General features: G+C 39.8%; 1 protein-coding gene and 1 pseudogene across 3 annotated transcripts; both read left to right on the forward strand.

Moving 5' to 3' along the window:
* The first annotated feature begins 841 nt into the window (after positions 1-841).
* On the forward strand, positions 842-12,237 carry LOC124023354 (annotated as a pseudogene).
* A 7,586-nt stretch (positions 12,238-19,823) lies between these two features.
* On the forward strand, positions 19,824-25,072 carry LOC124023355 (gastrula zinc finger protein XlCGF17.1-like). 3 transcript variants are annotated; one of them, XM_046337883.1, is made up of 4 exons: positions 19,824-20,048; positions 22,650-22,898; positions 23,633-24,565; positions 24,649-25,072. In XM_046337883.1, exons 2-4 carry the CDS (start codon positions 22,796-22,798, stop codon positions 24,693-24,695), a joined length of 1,083 nt encoding a protein of 360 aa, XP_046193839.1. In that variant the 5' UTR covers positions 19,824-20,048; positions 22,650-22,795; the 3' UTR covers positions 24,696-25,072. The 3 variants fall into 3 exon arrangements, with proteins under 3 accessions (XP_046193839.1, XP_046193838.1, XP_046193837.1); XM_046337882.1 differs by lacking the exon at positions 19,824-20,048 and adding an exon at positions 20,064-20,449; XM_046337881.1 differs by lacking the exon at positions 19,824-20,048 and adding an exon at positions 20,064-20,422.
* The last annotated feature ends 1,497 nt before the right edge of the window (positions 25,073-26,569 follow it).

Genomic DNA, 26,569 nt, shown 5'->3' on the forward strand with positions numbered 1-26,569 from the left:
TTTTTTATTATTATTTTTTATATCAAATCAATACATAAAGCACATGAGGGAACACAAGCATACATAGATTATAAACAATAGACAATCGAGCTGGGGGGTACAATATCACATTACAATTACACAAGGACCTTAAGGGACATGCATATACTTACAATTCTAACAGCTTTTTTGTTAGTAGAGCATTTAACCGTCTTAAAATACAGTTAAATTTCCTTTTGTAGGATACGAAAATGTGGTTTTCTGTTTGTAAATTTACATTTGTGTATATGAAATTTGGCCAAAAGAATAATTAAATTAATTACAGAAAAATGTTTCAGCTTATTTCTATTGTATGTAAAGAATCCAAACAGTACATTTCTCCACAATAGCGTAAAATATTCATAAATGTGTTCAATTATAAACCTACTGATGTCTTGCCACAGTTTTCTTACATGCATACAATGCCAAAAAAGATGCAACACTGTTTCTGGGTGGTCATTACAAAAGGAGCATTTTGAGTTTCCTTAAACTTCTTCATATAGTGGTTGGCAGGATAATATTTATGAATAATTTTAAAGGAAACTTTTTTCTAACAGATATTATCAATAAACCCATTCCAATAAGGCATGAGATAAGGTATAGATACAACATCCTGCTGAAACAAGGATCGTATCGCTCTGTTGTTGAATGGACAAAAAAGTGAAACAAATCTTTCCTACTGATGAGTCAACACGTTCCTGAACAACATAGCAACATATATATATATATATTTGTGTAAACGTCAGTACACCAGAGGAGAAGATGACGCTGTTGCACATTTCGTAGTTGGGAACAGGAAGTTCCGGGTAGAAAACCACAGGACTGTGTTGTTATGTCGATAGTGGTTGTGTCCGTTTCAAATGTATTATTGTAGGTATGTAATAGCATGTTTAACCTTTCAAATGTCGAGAGAATATATAACATGCTAGTTAACAAATCCGTCAAGGTATTATCACGTTTGATAAAGGTTTTAATTGTACGTGTTATTTTGGGGTCAAACCGAGTGAGTGAAGAACGTGATTTAAAACGATGATTTTTCAAGTCACTAGACTTTGGGTTTGTCTGAGTGTATGTACATCATTTCGTCAAAGTCCACCTATTTGAGTTCGTTTTTTACATGTTCTTGGTTTTGTGTAAAATTATGTTTATGAGCTGGTAAATAGCCTCGTCCAAACCATCCTGATCTCGCGAGTTTACATATACTTGTTCATTCATGTAAGCTCGCGAGATCGGGATGGTTTTGACGAGGCTGGTCAAATGGCGGCTTCAGCGGTTTTGCTCGTGGTGAAATGGCGACACGAGGACCAAGTGTCTGCGGGTTATCGCTCCATCCTTTTTCTTGATTAATGAATTAAGGTCACTAATTAGTGAGGAACTCACCTAAACTGATTGTCTATGTTTTAATTGAAAGGAAAAAATAAAACCCGCGGAGACTCGGCCCTCAATGGAATGAGTTTGACACCCATGTAGTAGTAGAGGCGCATGTAGTATAGTAACTAGAGGCCCAAGGTAGGGAACTAGAGTAATAATGTGTCCGAGTGGAAAGTTGGAATGGTGTTTGAGGAAACCACAGGGTGTAAATGAGGCCCTATCTGATTAACCAAGGCCATAAAAAAGAGTTGAAGTTAAACTAGTCTGCATCCATGTAAATGAGAACTTGTTCTGAACAAGCCTACCTGGTTAAATAAAGGTGAAATAAAAAATAAATGGAAGATCGTTAATATCTTGTGCTGGTCAGGTTCAGGAAGGTAAGATTCTTCAAAAGGAAAATCATAATGGGACGAAGCTCAGACGCCATGATCCTGGAGCTGATGCTACATTGAAGGGAGTAATAATCTCTGAGGTCCCAATATCTATGTCCATGGATGATAATGTTAAAGAACATGTGAAGGGGGACAGAGTGGTTGAAGCGTATCAGTGCTGTTGAGGTGTTAGAAGGTTTTGTCTGGAAAAGTACAGAATAGGATTCCTTCGCTTCAATGTCAGAGATTTTGACCCAGCCTCCTCATTCAACCAATCAAATGTATTTATACAGCACTTCTTACATCATGCCAAAGAATGGGACATGTAGCTGTTGAGTGAAAAGATGTGCCAAGTGTTGTGGGGAACATGATTACAGTGAATGTTGGAGCAATGTGACAGTTAAGTGTTGCAATTGTGTAGAGGACAAAGAGCAGCATTTGGTGGATGCCAGGTGCAGAGAGATGCTCAGAGATATAGAATCTGTCATGATCTATCATATGCAGAGGCTGTAAGACAGACTGGTGGAACTACAATGCAGACTGATGAAGCTTCCATGGCTGGTCCCGTAGTTAGAGGACCTACTGTCAGACTGATGGAGCTTCCATGGCTGGTCCCGTAGTAAGAGGACCTACTGTCAGACTGATGGAGCTTCCATGGCTGGTCCCGTAGTAAGATGACCTACTGTCAGACTGATGGAGCTTCCATGGCTGGTCCCGTAGTAAGAGGACCTACTGTCAGACTGATGGAGCTTCCATGGCTGGTCCCGTAGTAAGAGGACCTACTCTCAGACTGATGGAGCTTCCAAGGCTGGTCCTGTAGTAAGAGGACGTACTGGATAATCTGGGGGTGGATTGTCTCAGCATGATATAAACCCCAATGTTTGCAAACACAGAAAGGGTTCTCTTGATAATGTTTATTGGAGGTGTGGGAGAGTTTTTTGGGGGAAGGGGATTGTGTTGTAGAAGTTAATAGGGATTTCTTGGTTTATTTTCTTAGTGCTGAATTAGACAGACATTGACCTTAAATGTTTGTTTGCGGACCTCCATGATACCATAGGAGGTCTGCATCAACGGACTTCAGTGCAGGTAGTGCCTCATCAGAGAGAGAACATTTCAGTTGCTCTACAGTTTTGAAGCTGAATGTAATGATTATCAGTTCTTTACATGTGTACTAATATTCAGACACATTCAGTAGTTTCTATATTTATCTATAATTCAGGGTTTTCACACAGGGCTTCAAGTAAATTAATATTAGTGCCTGAAAAGTCCTTGAATTTGACTTGCCACTGTACGACCCCTGATAATTCTTAATATGGTGTGAATGGGAAATACATTTGGTTTTTGTGAGAGAAATAATACAGTGAAGACAAGGTTATTCATAAAATAGTACATAGTGCTGCCTGAAACATACTGTGATCTTGTACTAAATGGTTTTTGAGTCATTTATGTGAATTTAGGAAATCTACTACAGATTAAGTGCACTTATGTTGTGCAATTTAAAATCTGTACTTTGTGTCTAATGTGAATGAATGTTTTGTCAAGGATTAGCTACCGGATCTACTGAAATTAGATAATTGAACAAGAAAAACAAGAAAATATTTTTACAGAATAAAGTGCCAGAACTGTCAAGAAAATAACTTTTGTGTCCGTTTGTCTTTATTACTACAGACCGACTCAGATTAAGTCTGAGGCCAGTAATATCAACAGTGAGGACAAACCCAGCCTGCCACTCTCCTTCCACACTGAGTAGAAACCTACAGTCACTGGGTCCTGATTGTGACAGTGGAGCCCAGTTTGCCTTGCAGGATCCAGAGATGGCATCAGTGAATCTGGAAGACTGCAGTCAAATACTGGAGCTGAATGTCAACATTAAAGATGAAGAAGAGGAGGAGAAGATTAGGACAATTGTTAGTCATGGTAAGAGCTGGTTCTATCTATAAGTTAACTTCATATATTAGACCTCCATAAGTTATGACCAGTCTATTGCTAGGTTGAATTCTGTAATTCTGACATCACACATCCCTGAACAACTCAAGACTTCACAGCGAAGCAAAAACAATTTAAACTTGTATCGCCTGCTTTTGCCCACACAGTGTCTCAAGAACGTTGAACATGTTTAATACCCTCAATCACCAAGTTAGGCATACCTCATTTCAACATAGGCCATGACATCATCACTGTCAATATTGAATTATAATTCTTTACGTTTTACCAGTGAAATGACCAAGCTGCGTCTGCATGCCAATCGTTTGATTTCAATCAATTTCATGGGAATATGCATTTAAATCTTCTTGAATTACTGTTTGGTGAGCAAATTAGAGCAGAATGTCACACAGGGACACTTTTAAAAACGGGATTGAGTGAAGTAGCAGCTAATGCTCATAAAGAGCCTAACTATTATTATTATAATTTAACTTCATTTAACTAGGCAAGTCATTTAAGAACCAATTATTATTTACAATGACGGCCTACACCGGCCAAACCTGGATGACACTTGGCCAATTGTGCACCGCCCTATTGGACTCCCAATCACGGCCTGTTGTGATACAGCCTGGAATCTAACCAGGGTGTCTGTAGTGACACCTCTAGCACTGAGATGCAGTGCCTTAGACCACTGTGATACAGCCTGGAATCTAACCAGGGTGTCTGTAGTGACACCTCTAGCACTGAGATGCAGTGCCTTAGACCGCTGTGCCACTCGGGTTATAGACACATCTCAAGCTCATAAGTTTGATGAAATTCCATCATCTTTCTGTCCATTGGGGCTATTTACTTCCTTTTGTAGCTCTTCACCAGCTTCTTGAATGAAAATAGTGTACATAAATATAAACGCAACATGCAACAAATTCAACGATTTTACTGAGTTATAGTTCATTTAAGGGGTGGCAGGTAGCCTCGTGGTTAGAGCATTGGGCCAGTAACCGAAAGGTTGCTGGATCGAATCCCTGAGCTGACAAGGTAAAAATCTGTCGTTCTGCCCCTGATCAAGGCAGTTAACCCACTGTTTCCCCGGAAGGCCGTCATTGTTAGTAAGAATTGTTCTTAACTGATTTGTCTAATTAAATAAAGGTTAAATGTACAAAAAATATATATAATAAGGGCATCAGTCAATGGAAATGAATTAGGCCCTAACCTGTAGATTTCAGATGACTGGGCAGGGGTGCAGCCATGGGTGGGCCTTGGAAGGCATAGGTCCACCCACTGGGCAGCCAGACCCACATCAGGTCCTGGGATAATGTTGTTACACGTGGTCTATGATTGTGAGGCTGGTTGGACGTACTGCCAAATACTCTAATACGACGTTGGAGGCAGCTTATGGTAGAGAAATGAACATTAAATTCTCTGGGAAAACAACTGTACCTTTTAAAGTGTCCTTTTATTGTTCCCAGCACAAGGTGCAACTATGTAGTGATTGTACTGTTTAATCAGTTTCTTGATATGCCACACCTGTCAGGTGGATGGATTATCTTGGTAAAAGGGAAAGGCTCAATAACAGGGATGTAAACATATTTGTGCACACAATTTGAGATAAATAAGCTTTTTGTGTGTGTTGGAAAATTTCAGAGATTTTCTTATTTCAGCTCATGAAACATGGGACCAACACTTTACATGTTGCATTTATGTATTGTTTTCGTTGTAGTTAGTCATTACTGTTCTCTTCATGGTCAGCTGGAATTTAGCCTGAAAAGTATTTGAGATATATGATATAGACCTTCGTCTCGAGAATATCAGATCTCAACAACGATTGGAGAAGTGTTAACAATAACCAGTACACTACCACATCCTGATGATTTATATCTGATACATATATATTTAATATTTTATAGATCAAGTTGTAGAAACATCTCAATGATGATCAATGGAAACAGGATGCACCTGAGTTCATTTCAAAATTTTGGGGTCACTTAACACCAGTCTCAACGTCAACAGCGAAGAGGAGACTCCGGGATGCTGGCCTTCCAGGCAGAGTTGCAAAGGCCAGTTGTATTGCTTTACTGAGCACCACAGTTTTCAGCTGTACTAACATAATTGCAAAAGGGTTTTCAATGATAAACTTAGATTAGCTAACACAACATGCCATTGGATCACAAGTGAGATAGGGCCTCTGTTCGTTATTCCATAAGATATCTGCCAGTTTCCAGCTACAATAGTCATTTACAGCAATAACAATGTCTTCACTGTATTTCTGATCAGTTTGATGTTATTTTAATGGACAGTCAATGTGCTTTTCTTTCAAAACAAGTAACCCCAAACTTTTGAACAGTAGTGGATATTTAGGAAATATTTTTTAATAAATCAAGTTGTAGAAACATCTTAAGGATGATCAATGGAAACTTTTCAATTTTTAGTTTGTCTTGTTTTTCAGTTTTTTTGTTAATTTTCATACATTTGCAAAAAAACTCTAAACCTGTTTTAGCTTTGTCATTATGTGGGTGTGTAGATTGCTGAGGATTTTTTACATTTAATTTTAGAATAAGGCTGTAACATACCAATGTGGAAAAAGTCAAGTGGTCTGAATACTTTCCGAGGGCACTGTCAGACCCCTCCCATTTCTCCCAATTTGGTACGTTACAGCCTTCTTCTAAAATTGATTACATGTTTTTCCTCGTCAATCTACACACAATACCCCATAATGACAAAGCCAAAACAGGTTTTTAGAAAGTCTTGCAAATGTCATTTTCTAAAATAATAATTGCTTATTTACATAAGTTTTCAGACCTTTTGCTATGAGATTATCCTTGAGATGTTTCTACAACTTGGGAGCCTGTGGTAAATTCAATTGATTGGACATGATTTGGACAGGCACACACCTGTCTATGTCAGGTCCCACATTTGACACTGCATGTCAGAGTTAAAACCAAGTCATGAGGTGGAAGGATTTGTCCGTAGAGCTCCATGACAGGATTGTGTCGGCACAGATCTGGAGACAGGTACCAAAACATTTCTGCAGAATTAAAGGTCCCCAAGAACACAGAGGCCTCCATTTTTCTTCAATGGAAGAAGTTTGGAACCACCAAGACTCTTCCTAGAGCTGGCCACCCGGCCAAACTGAGCAAATGGGGGAGAAGGGCCTTGGTCAGGGAGGTGGCCAAGAACCCGATGGTTCTTCTCTGTCAGAGCTCCAGAGTTCCTCTATGGAGATGAGAGAATCTTCCAGAAGGACAACCATCTCTGCAGGACTCCGCTAATCATGCCTTTATGGTAGAGTGCCCAGACGGAAGCCACTCCTCCGTAAAAGGCACATGACTGTCCGCTTGGAATTTGCCAAAAGGCACCTAAATGACTCTGACCATGAGAAACAAGATTCTCTGGTCTGATGAAACCAAGATTGAACTCTTTGGCCTGAATGCCAAGCCTCATGTCTGGAGCAAACCTGGCACCAACCCTATGGTGAAGCATGGTGGTGGCAGCAGAATGCTGTGGGGATGCTTTTCAGTGGCAGGGACTGGGTGATTAGTCAGGATCAAGGGACAGATGAACGTAGCAAAGTATAGAGAGATCCTTTATGAAAACCAACTTGAGAGCACTCGGGACGTCAGACTGGGGTGAAGATTCACCTTCCAACAGGACAACGACCCGAAGTACACAGCCAAGAACGTGGGAGTGGCTTCAGTACAAGTCTCTGAATGTCATTGAGTGGCCCAGACTTAGGACCCAGTGGAAATCTGTCTTCCTCAACATGTGACCCGTCTTTGGGAATAGTTTCAGGCTTTTACTCTGAAAAATGAGGGAGATACACCACTTTCAATAACAGGACAGTGGAAATTTCCATCCATGAACCAAGCACGTGATCGGGAGCGTGCATTTCTTGTTTACCTTTTTCAATTGACAAAGCTTTAGTCCGGTTGAAATGATTAATATTATTGATTATTATATAAAGCAACCTGAGGATTGATTTTAAACATCATTTGACATGTTTCTATTATAGTTAATTGTACTTTTTTCAAACTTTTCGTCTTGGTGTTGAGAGTGTGGATTGTGTCTTTTAGATTTCTGAAATAAACGCACCAACAAAACGGAGGTATTTGGACACAAAGATGAACTTTATCGAACTAAACGATAATTTGTTGTCTAACATGGAGACCTGGGAGTGCCACCAGATGAAGATCATCAAAGGATAGTGATTAATTTAATCGCTATTTCTGACTTTTGTGAAGCTCTCCTTGGTTGGAAAATGGCTGTATGGGTTTCTGTGTCTAGTCACTGAACTAACATAATCGCAGAGTGTGCTTTCGCCGTAAAGCCTTTTTGAAATCTGACACAGCGGTTGCATTAATGAGAAGTTTATCTGTATTTGTATGTTTAACACTTGTATCTTTTATCAATGTTTATGATGAGTATTTCTGTTTTTTGATGTGGCTCTCTTTACTTTAATCGGATGTTTGTTTGAGAAAATGCATTTCTGAACACAACACACCAATTTCAAATTAGGGTTTTGGACATAAAGATTAACTTTATCGAACAAAACACACATTTATTGTGTAACATGAAGTCCTGTGAGTGCCATCTGATGAAGATCATCAAAGGTCAGTGATTAATTTAATCGCTATTTCTGACTGTTATGAGACCTCTCCTTGGCTGGAAAATGTGGTTTTCTGTGCCTCGGTGCTGACCTAACATAATCGTTTGGTGTGCTTTCGCCGTAAAGCCTATTTGAAATTTAACACTGTGGCTGGATTTACAAGATGTTTATCTTTAAAATGGTGTAAAATAATTTTAATTATGGGATTTGAACCAGACAGGTTAAGCACTTTGTGACAACTACTGATGTAAAAAATGGTGTTAAATTCTTGAATGTTTGAGGAATTTTAATTATGGGATTTCTGTTGTTTTGAATTTGGCGCCCTGCAATTTCACCGGCTGTTGTCGAGGTGGGACGCTAGCAGACAGGTTAAGCACTTTGTGACAACTACTGATGTAAAAAGGGATTCATAAAATACATTTGGTTAACATTTATATCACAACAACTGACTGCTTTTTCTGTTATTCACACAGGAGACCATGTTGAGACATTCTCAACATCCAGAGAGCAACAGCAGGAAGATCAGAGAGCTAAGAGGTCTCATCACTGCCCACATTGTGAAGAGATTTTCCCATTTCTATCAAAGCTAAAAACACACCAACGTATACACACAGGAGAGAAGCCTTACTCCTGCTCTGACTGTGGAAAATGTTTCAAAACATCAACTCAGCTAAAAGTTCACCAGAGAACACACACAGGAGAGAAGCCTTTCTTCTGCCCTGACTGTGGAACTAGTTTCTCTCAACTTTCCCACTTAAAATCACATGAACGTATACATACAGGGGAGAAGCCATACTCCTGCTCTGACTGTGGAAAATGTTTTAAAACATCAAATGAGCAAAAAGTTCACCAGAGAACACACACAGGAGAGAAGCCTTTCTTCTGCTCTGATTGTGGGGCAAGTTTCTCTCATCTGGGCACCTTAAAAACACACCAACTTATACACACCGGAGAGAAGCCTTATGTCTGCTCTGACTGTGGAAACCTTTTTAAAACATCAACTGAGCTAAAAGTTCACCAGAAGATTCACACAGGAGAGAAGCCATACTCCTGCTCTGACTGTGGGAAATGCTTCAAAACATCAACTGAGCTAAAAGTTCATCAGAGAACACACACAGGAGAGAAGCCATATCACTGCTCTGACTGTGGAACTAGTTTCTCTAAATTTTCACACTTAAAAACACATAAACGTATACATACAGGAGAGAAGCCTTTCTTCTGCTCTGACTGTGGGGCGAGTTTCTCTCGTTTGGGCACCTTAAAAATACACCACCGTATACACACAGGAGCAAAGCCTTATTCCTGCTCTGACTGTGGAAAATGTTTTAAAAAATCAAATGAGCTAAAAGTTCATCAGAGAACACACACAGGAGAGAAGCCTTTCTTCTGCCCTGACTGTGGAACTAGTTTCTCTCAACTTTCCCACTTAAAATCACATGAACGTATACATACAGGGGAGAAGCCATACTCCTGCTCTGACTGTGGAAAATGCTTCACAACATCAACTCATCTAAAAGTTCATCAGAGAACACACACAGGAGAGAAGCCGTATTACTGCTCTGACTGTGGAAAATGTTTTAAAACATCAAATGAGCTAAAAGTTCATCAGAGAACACACACAGGAGAGAAGCCTTTCTTCTGCTCTGATTGTGGGGCGAGTTTCTCTCATCTGGGCACCTTAAAAACACACCAACTTATACACACCGGAGAGAAGCCTTACTCCTGCTCTGACTGTGGAAAACGTTTTAAAACATCAACTCAGCTAAAAGTTCACCAGAAGACTCACACAGGAGAGAAGCCTTACGTCTGCTCTGATTGTGGAAAATGCTTCAAAACATCAACTGAGCTAAAAGTTCATTACAGAACACACACAGGAGAGAAGCCATATTACTGCTCTGACTGTGGAACTAGTTTCTCTAAATTTTCCCACTTAAAAACACATGAACTTATACATACAGGAGAGAAGCCTTTCTTCTGCTCTGACTGTAAAGTTTCTCTCGTCTGGGCACCTTAAAAACACACCAACGTATACACACAGGAGAGAAGCCTTACGTCTGCTCTGACTGTGGAAAACGTTTTAAAACATCAACTCAGCTAAAAGTTCATCAGAGAACACACGCAGGAGAGAAGCCTTTCTTCTGCCCTGACTGTGGAACTAGTTTCTCTCAACTTTCCCACTTAAAATCACATGAACATATACATACAGGGGAGAAGCCTTACTTCTGCTCTGACTGTGGAAAATGTTTTAAAACATCAAATGAGCTTCAAAAGTTCACTCAGAGAACACACACAGGAGAAAAGCCTTTCTGCTCTGACTGTGGGGTGAGTTTCTCTCACTGGGCACCTTAAAAACACACCAACATATACACACCGTTGGCCTTATGTCTGCTCTGACTGTAAAACCTTTTTTAAAACATCAACTGAGCTAAAAGTTCATCAGAGAACACACAGGAGAGAAGCCAACTCCTGCTCTGACTGTGGGAAATGTTTCAAAACATCAAAAGCTAAAAGTTCATCAGAATCAACACACAGGAGAGAAATCATATCACTGCTCTGAATGTGGAACTAGATTTATTTAAATGTTCACACTTAAAAACACATAAAAGAACATTTTAGGAAAGGTGCAAGCTTTGCAACCCTGCTCTGACTGGGACAACTCCCACTTGGGCACCTGACTCAAAGCCTCATTCCTGCCTCTGACTGTTCAGAAAACAAGTTTTAAAATGTCATCAAATGAGCTACTGTTCATCAGAGAACAGCACATAGGGAAGAAGCCTTTCTTCTCCCTTGTGGAAATTTGAATAACTCTCAACTTTCCCACTTAAAATCACATGAACGGTTCAATAAGGGGAGAAGCCATACTCCTGCTCTGACTGTGGAAAATGTTTTTGCCTGCCTCATCTAAAGTTCATCAGAGAACATACTCACAGGAGAGAAGCAATAATGCTCTGACTGTTAAAATGTTTTAAAACATCAAATGAGCTAAAAGTTCATCAGAGAACACACACAGGAGAAGAAGCCTTTCTGTTCTGATTGTGGGGCATTTCTCTCATCTGGGCACCTGGAGAGCAGGCAGTTTACTGTGGGAAACGTTTTAAAACATCAACTCAGCTAAAATACCAGTGACTCTGGAGAGAAGCTTACTGCTCTGAGTAAAATGCTTCAAAACAGCAACTGAGCTAAAAGTTGATCAGAGAACACGCGCATCAGAGAAGCCTACTTCCTCTTCTCTGACTTTTGGGTTAGTTTCTCTCACCATAGCAACTTAACACACGAATGTATACACACAGGAGAGAAATCTTACTCCTGCTCTGTGGATGGGTGGGCAAGTCAAACGTCTAGCCAAAGGCTGCGTGTTTGAATCTCATCAAGAAGGACTAGCATTTTAGCTAATTAGCAACTTTGCAACTTCTTACTACTTTTTACCTATGTCAGCATGTTAACTTAGCATGCAACTACTAAGCATGTTAGCTAACCTTTCCCCTAAACACATTTAACTCTACCTTAAACCCCTCACCCCTAACCTAGCTAACGTTAGCAACAACAAATTGGAATTCGTAACATATCATACATATTACAAGTTCGTAACATATTGTATGAATAGCAATGCGTAAAATAACATACGAATTGTAATTCTTAACATACGATACGTCCTGCAAGTCGTATTATACTGAACAACAATCTAAACGTAACAAGTTCAAAGATGTATGGTTCGTATAAGGAAATCAGTCAATTGAAATAAATTAGTCCCTAATCTATGGATTTCACATGACTGGGCAGGGGCTCAGGCATGGGTGGGATTTGGGAGGACATAGCCCCACTTGGGAGCCAGGCCCAGCCAATCAGCATGAATTTTACCCCACAAAAGGTCTTGATTACAGACAGAAATACTACTCAGCCCCCTCCGAGACAATCCTGCAGGTGAAGAGGTCCTGGGCTGTTGGTTACATGTGATCTGCAGTTGTGAGGCCGGATGGATGTACTGCCAAATTCTCTAAAAGGACGTTAGAGGTGGCTTATGGTAGAGATATAAATATTGAGTTCTCTGGCAACATCTATGGTGGACATTCCTGCAGTCATCATGAGAATTGCACATTCCCTAAACTTGAGACATCTGTGACATTGTGTTGTGTGGCATATTATTGTCCCCAACACAAGGTACACCTGTGTAATGATCATGCTGTTTTATCAGCGTCTTGATATGCCACACCTGTCAGGTGGATGGAACATTACTGGATTTTTTGTAATTTCAGCTCATGAATCCAACAATTTACATGTTTAGTTTATATTTTAGTTCAGTTTATATTGGTAGTCCAATGTAATCGAACATACTAAATGGAGTGGCACGGATGTGTTTTTGTGTAATATAATACGTTTTGCTCTGACACCAGGTTGTCCCTCTGCAGTATTCTGTGGGAAGGAGCTAGTATACACTTTTTTTTATTGAACCTCTATTGAACGAGGCAAGTCAGTTAAAGAACAAATTCTTATTTACAATGATGGCCTAGGAACAGTGGGTTAACTACCTTGTTCAGAGTCAGAACAACAGATTTTTACCTTGTCAGCTCGGGGATTCGATTTAGCAATCTGTTGGTTACTGACCCAACGCTCTAACCACTAGGCTACCTTGCGCCCCTAACATGTATCAGATAGAGATGATCACTTTTCACCACAAGTTTTTTTTTTTTTTTTTTTTTTTTGGGGGGGGTTGTTTTAAAGCTTTATTTAATGTTACACAGTTTATAAAATTAATACATGTGTTTATTAATTGTCTTTAAAACTAGATGAGTTATTTTAGTTACTGATCATGTATGTATGAATGGTTCTTATGGTTCTTCAATGAAGTATAATGGTTCTTAATTCAGTTCTGAATGAAAAATGGTTCTTATGGTTGTATTCAGTTCTTCAAGTGATCTGACAGTATGAATGGTTCTTATGGTCAGTTCTTCATATTAGATCTGACTTTAGTATGAATGGTTCTTATGGTTGTATTCAGTTCTTCATATTAGATCTGACAGTATGAATGGTTCTTATGGTTGTATTCAGTTCTTCATATTAGATCTGACAGTATGAATGGTTCTTATGGGCTGACAGTGCCTGGTGCCTGGAGTGTTTTTGTATGACTACAGTCAGGAGTTCTCTCTGACCCTGTGACGTCACCAGCACATTAAGTACATTCATCTTAAGATAGCCAGGTGAGACAACCACATATCACAGCAAACACATTTCTCCTCAATTAGTCAGTGTCACATTATTATGATTTGTATTATTATTATTTGTATTTTGGGGGGGGGTTACTCTTTAAAGACGTAGGTGTTTCAGACCATTTCGGGCAGTTGGGCAGAGACTCTGCTTCACTGACATCAGAGGGAGAAAGTGTGAAAAAAATGATCTGTTTGCAAACAATGTTAAAAAAAACATTTATAATTGAGTTATTAATAAAGCCACATTCAAAAATGGTCTCTTTCTTGTTTTCTTGAGTAAGGCAGCTCCAAAATGCAGGTGTTTCAGCCTAGATCAGTGCTTTCTGTGGAGGTGGGTTAAGCCAGCAGAAAATACTGAGCTTAGTGCTGTGATTGGCTCAGGTCCTGTCATTCATGGGGACAATATGTCACTACCAAGTCTAATCGTAGAACTTGAAAATTCAAGCCCCTTGGGTGCTGCCATAGAGTTACATTATAAGTGCCAATCCAAGAAGGCTCAAGGTCATTGTCGACAGATAAAATAACTTCAAATCATGTGATATCTACAGTCGCTTTGATTGGACTTATCATGTCAACATCATACTTTCAACATCTGAGCAAGCAACATCATCATGAATCAAGTCGACAGTCTACTGGCAAATCCTTTTTAACCTTTGTCATATGAAGAGAAATAATGAGAAATTATAGATAAAACGTTTTATCGGTGCTCATCGGCCATTGGACATAAACATTACACAACAAATTGCAAATTCAACAATGAGTGGTTTGGAAGGAATCAGTGGCTAACGGCAAACGCATCGCAATTGTAGCAATAATTAGCCTGCTATTCAGGAACTCTTTCTTAGCTATGACCTGACAAAATATGGTGAAAAATTTCTGCCGCGCCACCTTCCTGTTCAAGTGAGCACAGCACAACAAGGTGAGTCCAAAAATGTATTGTATGCTGCTGCATAAATTATGTAATATGCCAGGGAGATGTGTATACTGTAGCTAAGAAAGTAATACTATGCATGTTGTGTAGTAAATGTTAGTTCCCATGTGCCTCACCCTAATAATTTGGTATATTTTCACCTCTTCATTTTGCACACATGTTGCCTATAACCTGTTTAAGAGAAATGTAATAATTGAATAATGTAAGGTTTTCATTGTCTGCATATATGCCCCTTTATTTATCCTACGGTTCTGACTTATAGGCAACAAATGAGAACACTGTAAGAACTATAACATGTTCTGAATTCTGTTGCTGTACATTTCACAAAGTGCTGAACAAATAGTTACATTGAAATAGTCCGTCCTTGGAGACTCATTAATGTCTTAAGTCGAGATATACATGGAGGCCTCTTATCCGTCGTCCCCTTGACTACTTTCTTGTCTCTTTCTCTCTTGCATCAAAGGTTAAAAAAGTTTTAATAGGAGACAGAATGCGATCGGATCATCATCTAATTGGCCTTCACATAACTCTTATAGATTTTCCACGTGGACGTGGATATTGGCAATTTAATCACAGTTTACTGGAGGACAACTTATTTTTAACTAAGACAAAATAATTTATAACAGATTTTTTTCTAGTATAATATAGGTTCAGGAAATCCCCTTATTGTTTGGTATACCTTTAAATGTGTCACGATCGTCGTTTGAAGCAGACCAAAGCGCAGCGTGGTATGTGTTCATGATGATTTTTTAATTAAAGAAAGCACTGGACACTGAATACAAACTATACAAAACAATAAACGAATGTGAAGCTATAATGAGAACTGTGCTGACACAAGCAACTAACATAGACAATCACCCACAATGACAACAGGCTACCTAAATATGGTTCCCAATCAGAGACAATGACTTAACACCTGCCTCTGATTGAGAACCATATCAGGCCAAACACAGAAACAGACAAACTAGACATCCAACATAGAATGCCCACTCAGATCACACCCTGACCAAACAAAACATAGAAACATACAAAGCAAACTATGGTCAGAGTGTGACAAAATGTACCTTCAGGGGTCATTCAATTCAATATTCATCAATAATAAAAAAGCAGTTTCTGGCTAAAGAGCCAAGACTAACAAGGGAAATCCATGACCTAATAGTACAGGTAGATGGCAATAAAAATGATACTACAGAGATGCAAAATAAGTTGGAGGAAAAACAAAAAGAACTTGAGGAACTTATTCAAGAACAATCTAATGTAATCTATTACAAAAATAAAGCAAACTGGATGGAATATGGAGAAAAATGCACAAAATGTTACCTGAATCTCCAATACAGGAACTCTAACAAATATTATTTGCAGAAACTCGTTACTGAAGATGGTGTCATCTATGATTCTCTGAATTATATTTTAAAAGAGGAAGCTAATTATTTTTGGCAGATGTTCTCTTTTCCATCTCATCCTTTCCCACTGAATGAAGATTATGGTAAGGAATTATTTTCAAATAATATAAAAATTGGAAAATTAACAAATGTACAGAAAGATCATTGTGAAGGACAAATTACAGAGGAAGAACTTTTTGAGGCTATTAAATACTTTCAGTCTGGAAAAACCCAGGGCTTGATGGCATACCGGTAGATGTATATCAAGTATTTTTTTATATACTAAAAGCTCCATTGTTAGATTGTTTTAACTACTCCTGTAGAAATGGTAGTCTGTCATGTACTCAGCAGGAAGGTTTGATTTCTCTATTATTAAAACAAGACCCAGATGGCAAATATAAAGACCCAGTCTATCTAAGGTCCCTTACACTTCGATGCTGTGGCAAAAATACTAGCAAACTGCATAGCACTCAGATTTTAAAGGGTTTTACCAGGTATTGTTCATCCTGATCAGACAGTTTTTTTTTTACATGGATGATACATTGTAGATAAAATACGACAACTACTAGAAATAATAGAACATCATGAAACACATAAGAAGCCAGGAATGGTATTTATAGCGGATTTTGAAAAGGCATTTGATAAAGTAAGACTGGATTTTATTTTTAAATGTCTCAAATTTGGTAATTCTCTTATAAAATGGGTAAAAATAATATAGACCAACACCAGGTGTAAAATAGTAAATAATAGCTACTTCTCAGAGATTTTTGAATTGTCAGGAGGAGTTAAACAAGGGTGTCCGCTGTCACCATATCTATTCGTTATGTCCATTGAAATGCTATTAAAATCAGATCCAATAACAACATTAGAGAATTAGAAAACCAAGGCTTAAAGGTTTTAAATGTTTTATTTTGTTTATTGTTTTTGCATTGTTGTTTGCTGTTCTTGGGGGTGGGGAATGGAATTAATTGTATTTTTATTTTTTTATTTCTTCCTGGGGGGACTGGGGGAGGGGTCTCGAATGGTTGAGGGACAGCTATTGGGGAACTGTGTATGTGTGGTGGGGGGGTGGCATCAACAACGACTCAGCTGCGAAGTGGTAGGCCACACAAGCTCACAGAATGGGATTGCCAAGTGCTAAAGCACGTAGCTTGTAAAAATCGTCTGTCCTCGGTTGCAACACTCGCTACCGAGTTCCAAACTGCCTCTGGAAGCAATGTCACAACTGTTCATCAGGAACTTCATGAAATGAGTTTCCATAGCCAAGCAGCCGCACACAAGCTTAAGATCACCATGTGCAATGCCAATTGTCGGCTGGAGGGGTGTAAAGCCCGCCACCATTGGCGTTCTCTGGAGTGAGCAATCAGGCTTCATCATCTGGCAGTCCGATGGATGAATCTGGGTTTGTCTGATCGTTAACTGTCTGAATGCATAGTGCCAACTGTAAAGTTTGGTGGAGGAGGCATAATGGTCTGGAGCTGTTTTTCATGGTTCGGGCCCCTTAGTTCCAGTGAAGGGAAATCTTATTTCTACAGCATACATTCTAGACGATACCGTGGCAACAGTTTGGGGAAGGCCCTTTCCTGTTTCAGCATGACAATGCCACCGTGCACAAAGCGAGGTCCATACAGAAAAGTTTTGTTGAGATCGGTGTGGAAGAACTTGACTGGCCTACTGTTAGAGGAAATTGTAGTTAAGATGATTAATTATGTATACATTATTGATTAGAACCATTTATTCTAATACTATTATGTTATGGTATGAAAAGTAAAAGTTATTGGTTAAGCTGTTACTGAAAATGTAAGCAGAACGAATTGCATTGTCTGTGTCTCTTGGGAAGTCAAAAGGGGAGTGATGCTATGGCTTTTCAGACAGATAAGAAATGTCTGGGAAATGTTCCATTCCTAAAACAATGGGTTCTTGTGAGAATCGGAGAGAGGGCGGGAAACTGATGATGTCATGTTCAGTTTATAACCTGTGGAAATGTGTGTAAGCATTTAGTACTCTCTGGAATTAAACGCTCTTACCTGGCTTTTAAGACTGGTCTCAATCTACTTCATGCATAATTAATGAACTTACAATTCATTCATGAATTAGAAATGAGTGCGAATTGGTTTTGGCAATAAAACATAAAGGAATTTAGAATTCCTCTATCACCTACACAGAGCCCTGACCTCAATCCCATTGAACACCTTTGGGATGAATTGGAATGGCAACTGCGAGTCAGGCCTAATCGCCCAACATCAGTGCCCAACCTCACTAATGCTCTTGTGGCTGAATGAAAGCCTTCCCAGAAGAGTGGAGGCTGTTATAGCAGCAATGTCCCAACATCTAGTGGAAAGCCTTCCCAGAAGAGTGGAGGCTGTTATAGCAGCAATGTCCCAACATCTAGTGGAAAGCCTTCCCAGAAGAGTGGAGGCTGTAATAGCAGCAATGTTCCTACATCTAGTGGAAAGCCTTCCCAGAAGAGTGGAGGCTGTTTTAGCAGCAATGTTCCTACATCTAGTGGAAAGCCTTCCCTGTTTTAGCAGCAATGAAGGAAAGCCTTCCCAGAAGAGTGGAGGCTGTTTTAGCAGCAATGTTCCTACATCTAGTGGAAAGCCTTCCCAGAAGAGTGGAGGCTGTTTTAGCAGCAATGTTCCTACATCTAGTGGAAAGCCTTCCCAGAAGAGTGGAGGCTGTTATAGCAGCAATGTTCCTACATCTAGTGGAAAGCCTTCCCAGATGAGTGGAGGCTGTTATAGCAGCAAAGGAAGGACCAACTCCATATTAATGCCCATGATTTTGGAATGAGATGTTCGATGAGCAAGTGTCCACATACTTTAGGTAATGTACTGAATTTTACAACGGAGGCATTACAAGGAATCTTGTCGATGAATGTTCCATTCACACAGGCAGCCTATGTTGGGATGTGATTTGGATTATTACTGAAGGAGGGAGGTAGGGATTTTTGTATTTTTTATTTGTTGCATTCCCCCCTTTCCCACAATGGATATTTAGAAAATGGTATTTGTACCCCTTTTTCATGGTATCCAATTAGTAGTTAGTCTTTTCCCATCGCTGCAACTCCTGAAAGGTCGAAAGCCTTGCATCCTCCAAAACACAACCCAACCAAGCCGCACTGCTTCTTGATGCAATGGCCGCTTAACCCGGAGTCCAGCCGCACCAATGTGTCAGACGAAACACAGATGGAACAAGAACATCCCTGCCGGCCAAACCCTCCCCTGACCCGGACGACACTGGGCCAATTGTGCGCCCCCCATGGGTCTCCCGGTCGTGGCCGGCTGTGACAGAGCCTGGACACAAACCAGGATCTCTATTGGCACAGCCTTAGACCACTGCGCCACTCGGGAGGCCTGATATTTACATGTTTTATTCACTACCGGTGAAGTCTGCCATAAAACATTGAAGGAGAAGAAGAACCAGCACTAAAAGTGCTGTTAGGATATATAAGTTATCCTGTACGAGCTTTTGTGCTGAAAACATTACATTATTACAGGTGTCAAGGTTATGGGCATGTGGCAGCTGTGTGTAGGAGGGAGGTTCCTGGGTGTGAGAAGTGTGCAGATGGGCATGAGACAAAGGAATGTGTAACATTGGGGAAAGTAGTGGAATGTGTTAATTGTAGGGGTTCCCATGGGGCTGGGGATCAGAAATGACCCCTGCGAGAGACGTAGGTTGAGGTTTCCAGGGTTAGTGTAGTGCAGAAGTTGTCATATGCTGAGCCAGTGAAGAAAGTAGAGGAGGATGGTCAAGGGGGGAGGGATTATGAGAGGAGTGGTGTCGGTGATATATTTTTCAGTAAGATTGGATTTTGGGCATTTATAGCAATGGTTGTCAACTGTACTGAAGGGATGGAATGTAGGTCGCAGAAAACTGAGGTGATGGTGGCAGCTGCAGAGAGGTATTTGTGTGTGTGAGACTTGACATCAAAAGAGTCACAGGGTGTGTGAAGTGGTGGTGTCCCATCCTTTCAGGATGTTGGCCTGAGGGAAGACTAAATAGATTGAAATAGTGGAATAGGGTGGTGTATTTCAATTTATTTAAATTTGTGAGTGTAGATAGTAGCGTATTTGTTTATTTTTCCAAGCGAAGTATTAATTAACGAGTTGTACTCCGGTCTAGTAGGTGGCGGTAATGCAACATGCATTGGATGCCAACCGCCGTTAAACCTCATAGAAGAAGGAACACTAGAACTGTGCTGTGAAGACGATAGCTTTTGTATCCGTTTCAAATGCATCACTACAGGTATGTAATAGCACGTTTACACTTTGTAATATCGAAAGAACATGTCATAACATGTTAGGTAGCAAATCCGTCAATGTATTGTCACGTTTGCTGAAGGTTTTATGACGTTGTTGTTGTGTCAAACCGAGTGAGTGAAGGAAGTGATAAGTCACATCGTTAGAGACTGGGTTTGTCTGAGTGAATGAATATACATTACTTCGTCAAGATACATTCATAAAGAATCCATGTATTTGAGATTTCGGAGTTCGTTTTACATGTTATTGTTTTGTTGTGTAATGTGTTTCTTACGAGCTGATAAAATGGCGGCGGCAACTCTGTCTGAGTCAATGGACTTCAGTCAGGCAGTGAGGGAGCATCAGAGAGACATTTTCACGGTTTGCTCTACTGTTTTGAAGCTGAATGTAATGATTATCAGTTTTCTACATGTGTATTAATATTCAGACACATTCAGTTGTTTCTATGTTATCTATATTTGTTACTATGGTGTGAATGGTAAATATAAAATGTTTTTTTGCGAGCTAAATCACATTTTATTGGTCACATGCGCCAAATCCAATATGTAAACTTTACAGTGAAATGCTTCCTTCCAATAATACATAGTTAATAAATAAAGGGAAATATTTTCTAAATAAATAAAGTAATAGTAGCACAAGGAGTACCAGTACCGAGTCAATGTGCAGGGTGGTAATACAGGATCTATGTGCAGGGTGGTAATACAGGATCTATATGCAGGGTGGTAATAGGATCAGGATCAGGATCAATACAGGGTGGTAATAAAGGATCAGGGGTGGTATCAATATACAGGGTGGTAATAGGATCAATTTACAGGATCAATATACAGGGTGGTAATACAGGATCAATATACAGGGTGGTAATATACAGGATCAATATACAGGGTGGTAATACAGGATCTATATACAGGGTGGTAATACAGGATCTATGTGCAGGGTGGTAATACAGGATTTATGTGGGTGGTAATACAGGATCAGGGTGGTAATACAGGATCAATGTGCAGGGTAATACAGGATCAATGTACAGGAATCAATGGATCAATATACAGGGTGGTAATACAGGGGTGGTAATCAATCATATACAGGGTGGTAATACAGTCAATACAGGATCAATATACAGGGTGGTAATACAGGATCTATGTGCAGGGTGGTAATACAGGATCTATGTGCAGGGTGGTAATACAGGATCAATGTACAGGGTGGTAATACAGGATCAATGTACAGGGTGGTAATGCAGGGTCAATATACAGGGTGGTAATGCAGGATCAATATACAGGGTGGTAATGCAGGATCAATATACAGGGTGGTAATGCAGGGTGGTAATACAGGATCAATGTACAGGGTGGTAATGCAGGGTCAATATACAGGGTGGTAATACAGGATCAATATACAGGGTGGTAATACAGGATCAATATACAGGGTGGTAATACAGGATCAATATACAGGGTGGTAATACAGGATCAATATACAGGGTGGTAATACAGGATCAATATACAGGGTGGTAATACAGGATCTATATACAGGGTGGTGTCTATAAATGAACTCTCTGAGAGTGCTTACAAAACAATTCTTAGTATCATTTATAGCCAAGACACACCCCTCTCAACTCACATGACGAATAACAGATATTAGGAACATTACAAAGGAAGACTTTTACTGGAGAGAGTAAATAGCCAGAAGGCATTAGCTATAAGTTATTGTTCAGTTTGCTCTCTTAGACGAGGTTCTACTTCTCGTTCTTGGTACTTCATATTACCAAACCATTACCTCATCCAATGGCATATATCAGTTGTCAATTCTAGATACTCCCATCTGAAATACAACCTCTTCTGGACAAGCTCACAGAGAGTAGTGAGCCTCTAGGTCATATACTAGGTCAAAATAAGTTTCGACACAAGAGGGGACATACAATGGTTCCAGACACTGTCATACTCCTCCTCCCAATATGGGAAAAGTAGGGAGTGACTGGTGTACAGATATTGTGGAGCCCTTCACATGGTTTAACAGATACCCTCACATATGAAGACAATCCTGACCTCTCCCCTCTCTGGGCCCCAAGTGACTTTCCCCTGGAGAAGAGAGAGGAAAATGCAACTGCCAACAGTATTATCCAAAAGAAGACATTCTAATGACAAATATCTCACATAAGCATTATTATGTAAATAAAACATCTTATTTATCAATGTTACCTAACTAATTGTGATTCTGCTACGACACTATCTCTGTCCTCCATCCCTCTCCGTTGGACGGTAGCTGGGGACGGCCAAAGGCCAACATAACACTATATAATACAGAGAATATTATTCAGGAAAATAGTACATAGTGCTGCCTAAAACATACTGTAACCTTGAACTAAATGGATTTTGAGTCATTTATTTTATTGTAGGGAATCTACGATAGATTAAGTGCACTTATGTTGTGCAATTTTAAAGTGTGCACTTTGTCTAGTGTGAATGAATGTTTTGTTGTCAGTGATTAGTTACCTGATAAATGGAAATGAGAGAAATGAACAAGAAAACATTATAATATATTTTGTTATAATAAAGAAGTTCTAATAACTTTTTGTGTCCGTTTCTCATTATATCTACAGGACGACTTTAATTAAGTCTGAGGCCGGTAACATCAACAGTGAGGACAAACCCAGCCTGTCTCTCTCCTTCCACACTGAATCCAAACCTACAGTCACTGGGTCCTGATTGTGACAGTGGAGCCCAGTTTGCACTGCAGGGTCCAGAGATGGCATCAGTGAAGCTGGAAGACTGCAGTCAAACACTGGAGCTGAATGTCAACATTAAAGATGAAGAACAGGAGGAGAAGATTGGAACATCTGTTTCTCATGGTAACAGCAGGTTCTATCTAACTAAGTTTGTTGTTCATTCCAACTTCCCACTGTGCATTAAAAGTTGCAGTAGAGCTGTTTCAATGAGAAGGTAGATGTTATTTCATGTGTTTTATTCACTGGGCTGTCTGGAGTGTTCAGAGACTAAAGAAGTGAAGTAGTAAAGTTCTATGATATGGCTGTGTAGTTACTAACTCTTGTGATAGTGAGTGGAGGATGATATGGCTGTGTAGTTACTAACTCTTGTGATAGTGAGTGGAGGATGATATGGCTGTGTAGTTACTAACTCTTGTGATAGTGAGTGGAGGATGATATGGCTGTGTAGTTACTAACTCTTGTGATAGTGAGTGGAGGATGATATGGCTCATAGTTTTTGACTTTCGCCCCTTTTTAGTTTTTGACTCTCACCCAGTTTTAGAATAGTTTTATTCCCGTTCTGTAATTGTACAGCCGACTTACATGAATTCATATGTGACCTGGTACAGCCAGGAGAGGACTGGCCACCCCTCAGAGCCTGGTTTCTCTTTAGGTTTGTTCCGAGCTTCCTACCATTCTAGCAAGTTTTTCGTGGCCACTGTGCTTCTCGATCTGCATAGGTTGCTCTTTGGTGTTTTAGGCTGGGTTTCTGTAGAACACTTGGACAAACTGCTGATGTAAGAAGAGCTTCCTAATATACATTTGATTGACATGTATATCACACCAACTGACTGGTTCTTCTGATGTTGTTCACACAGGAGACCATGTTGAGACATTCCCTGCATCCAGACAACAACAGCAGGAAGATCACAGAGCTAAGAGGTCTCACCACTGCCCACATTGTGTGGAGATTTTCCCATTTCTATCAAAGCTAAAAGCACACCTAGAAATACACACAGGAGAGAAGCCTTACTCCTGCTCTGACTGTGGGGTGAGTTTCTCTCGACTGGATACCTTAAAAACACACCAACGTGTACATACAGGAGAGAAGCCTTACTACTGCTCTGACTGTGGGGACAGATTCTCTCAAATGAGCAGCTTAAAAGCACACAAACAAGTACATACTGGAGAGAAGCCTTACTCCTGCTCTGATTGTGGGAAGTGTTTCTCCAGATTGGATAACTTGAAATCACATGAACGTATACATACAGGAGAGAAGCCTTACTCCTGCTCTGACTGTGGAAAAAGTTTCTCCCGATTGGATAACTTAAAATCACATGAACGTGTACATACAGGAGAGAAGCCATATTCCTGCTCTGACTGTGTAAAATGCTTTAAAACATCAACTGAGCTAAAAGTACATCAGAGAACACACACAGGAGAGAGGCGTTACTACTGCTCTGACTGTGCAAAATGTTTTAAAACATCAACTGAGCTAAAACTTCATCAGAGAACACATACAGGAGAGAAGCCTTACTTCTGCTCTGACTGTGGAAAGAGTTTCTCCCGATTGGATACCTTAAAAACACATGAACGTATACATACAGGAGAAAATCCTTACTCCTGCTCTGACTGTGTAAAATGCTTCAAAACATCAACTGAGCTCAAAGTTCATCAGAAAACACACACAGGAGAGAAGCCTTATTACTGCTCAGTCTGTGGAAAATGTTTTAAAACATCAAATGAGCTAAAAATTCACCAGAGAACACACACTGGAGAGAAGCCTTACGTCTGCTCTGGCTGTGGCAAAGGTTTCCATAACTGTGTAAAAATGCAAAACATCAACTGAGCTAAAAGTACATCAGAGAACACACACAGGAGAGAGGCGGCAAAGGTTTCTCTCACCAGAGCAACTTAAAAACACACCAACGTATACATTAAAACCATTTAAAGCGAGGCGTCCCTCTCAGAGTCCGCCGCCCCCCCCCCCCTGTTCAGCTGAAACCGTGGCGCAGGCAATGCAAAAATATTCTTAGAAATATTTAACCTCCATACATTAACAAGTCCAATACCTCAAATGAAAGATAAACACCTTGTTCATCTACCCAGCATGTCAGTTTTTTTAAATGTTCTACGGCGAAAACACAGCACATATTTATATTAGACCGAACAAAGACAAGAGGCACCGAAACAAAGACAAGAGGCAGCCATTTTGTCCCAGAAAATATAAAATTATAAAAGCAGGATTAAAAAATAAATCATTAACTAACCTTTTGAAAATCTTCATCAGAAGACAGTAATAGGACATGTTACACAGTACATTTATGTTTTTTTTCTTCAATAATATGCCATTTATATCCATAAATCTCCGTTTACATTGACGCCATGAAAAATCTCAAAAATGTCAGGAGAAATTATAGAGAGCTCCGCCAGATAACAGAAATAAACATCATAAACTTTGACTAAATATACATGTTCTACATATAGTTAGAAAGATACACTGCTTCTTAATGCAACCGCTGTGCCACATTTATTTTTAACGTTACAGAATTAGTTCACTATGTAATAATCTGAGACGACGCTCAGACGTAAGCAATATTTCTCCGCTATGTTGGAGTCAAAAGAAATACAAAATTACAACATAAATATTCCCTTACCTTTGATGGTCTTTCGATCAGAATGTAGTGGAAGGAGTCATACTTACCTAATATAACGTTTGGTTTCAGTTCGTGTGCCTTTATAGTAGCTTATGCTACGAGTTCCAGCTGAAATGCATCCAAAATTACTTCTGGTCCCGAACAGTTGCGCATCAAATCTTCAAAATGACATAATACGTCAACTAAACTGGTCAAACTAAGTGCAAAATCTTTAGGATGTTATAAACGTACAAAACAATTCTCAAATCTATCGGACAATCATGCTTCTTCTCAGGCATTCTGGAACAAAGGAAGGTCTGTTCCAAAAAGCGCGCTCTAGCCCCCATGTATTTTCTCGCGACACCCACTCTTTCGCCTCCCAAAGGGTCAAAGCTCGCAGGATTTGCACAATTAAACGCTCTACTGAATGAGGACATCTAGTGGAAGACATAGAAAGTGTCTCCAGATCCATAGCTGGTTGGGGAGGGTGGGGGCGATGACGTCAAAGTTGCCCCAAGTTTCAGGCTCCCAAAAATAGTTTGGGAGATTGCCTGCCCTGTGAGTTCTGCTATACTTACAGACATTCAAACGGGTTTAGAAGCTTTAGAGTGTTTTCTATCCAATAATAATTATTATATGCATATATTAGCAATTTTGGACAGATTTTTTTTCAGTTTATCCAAAGGGGGCAGTATTCTGCCTAGCCCTAACAGGTTTTAAGGAGAAAAGCCTTATCAGTTCTCTGACCAGCTAAGAATAAAGTCACTCCATCACTTAATTCTCATCTCATAAAATAAGTTGTAACGTTGAATTGGATCAAATGAAGAAAGCAGAGAACACTGTAATGCTATTGGTTCTCACTGTGAGAGAACTGTACAGAGGAAAGGGAGTGTTATATAATGTTAGCCTCTCTTTACATTACCAATCAGTGTGCATCTTGTCAGTTTTAGTGTGTTTTGTTTTGTTAGCTTCTACTGTAAAGATTTGCACTTGGTGTTGAATACCCTGTTATTCTTCTCATTGTGAAATAAAACAGTCAATTGACTGGGTGGTACTGCTTCCCTCTCAGCCTGGTCTGACTCTGTCTGTAGGGAGAGTTTCAACTGGGCAGCTTAAAAACACACCAACGTTTACACGTAGGAGAGAAGCTTTACTCCTGCTCTGTGGAAGGGTGGGCGT

This window comes from Oncorhynchus gorbuscha, unplaced genomic scaffold, assembly GCF_021184085.1.
Source record: "Oncorhynchus gorbuscha isolate QuinsamMale2020 ecotype Even-year unplaced genomic scaffold, OgorEven_v1.0 Un_scaffold_1605, whole genome shotgun sequence".
NCBI classification, from domain to species: domain Eukaryota; kingdom Metazoa; phylum Chordata; class Actinopteri; order Salmoniformes; family Salmonidae; genus Oncorhynchus; species Oncorhynchus gorbuscha.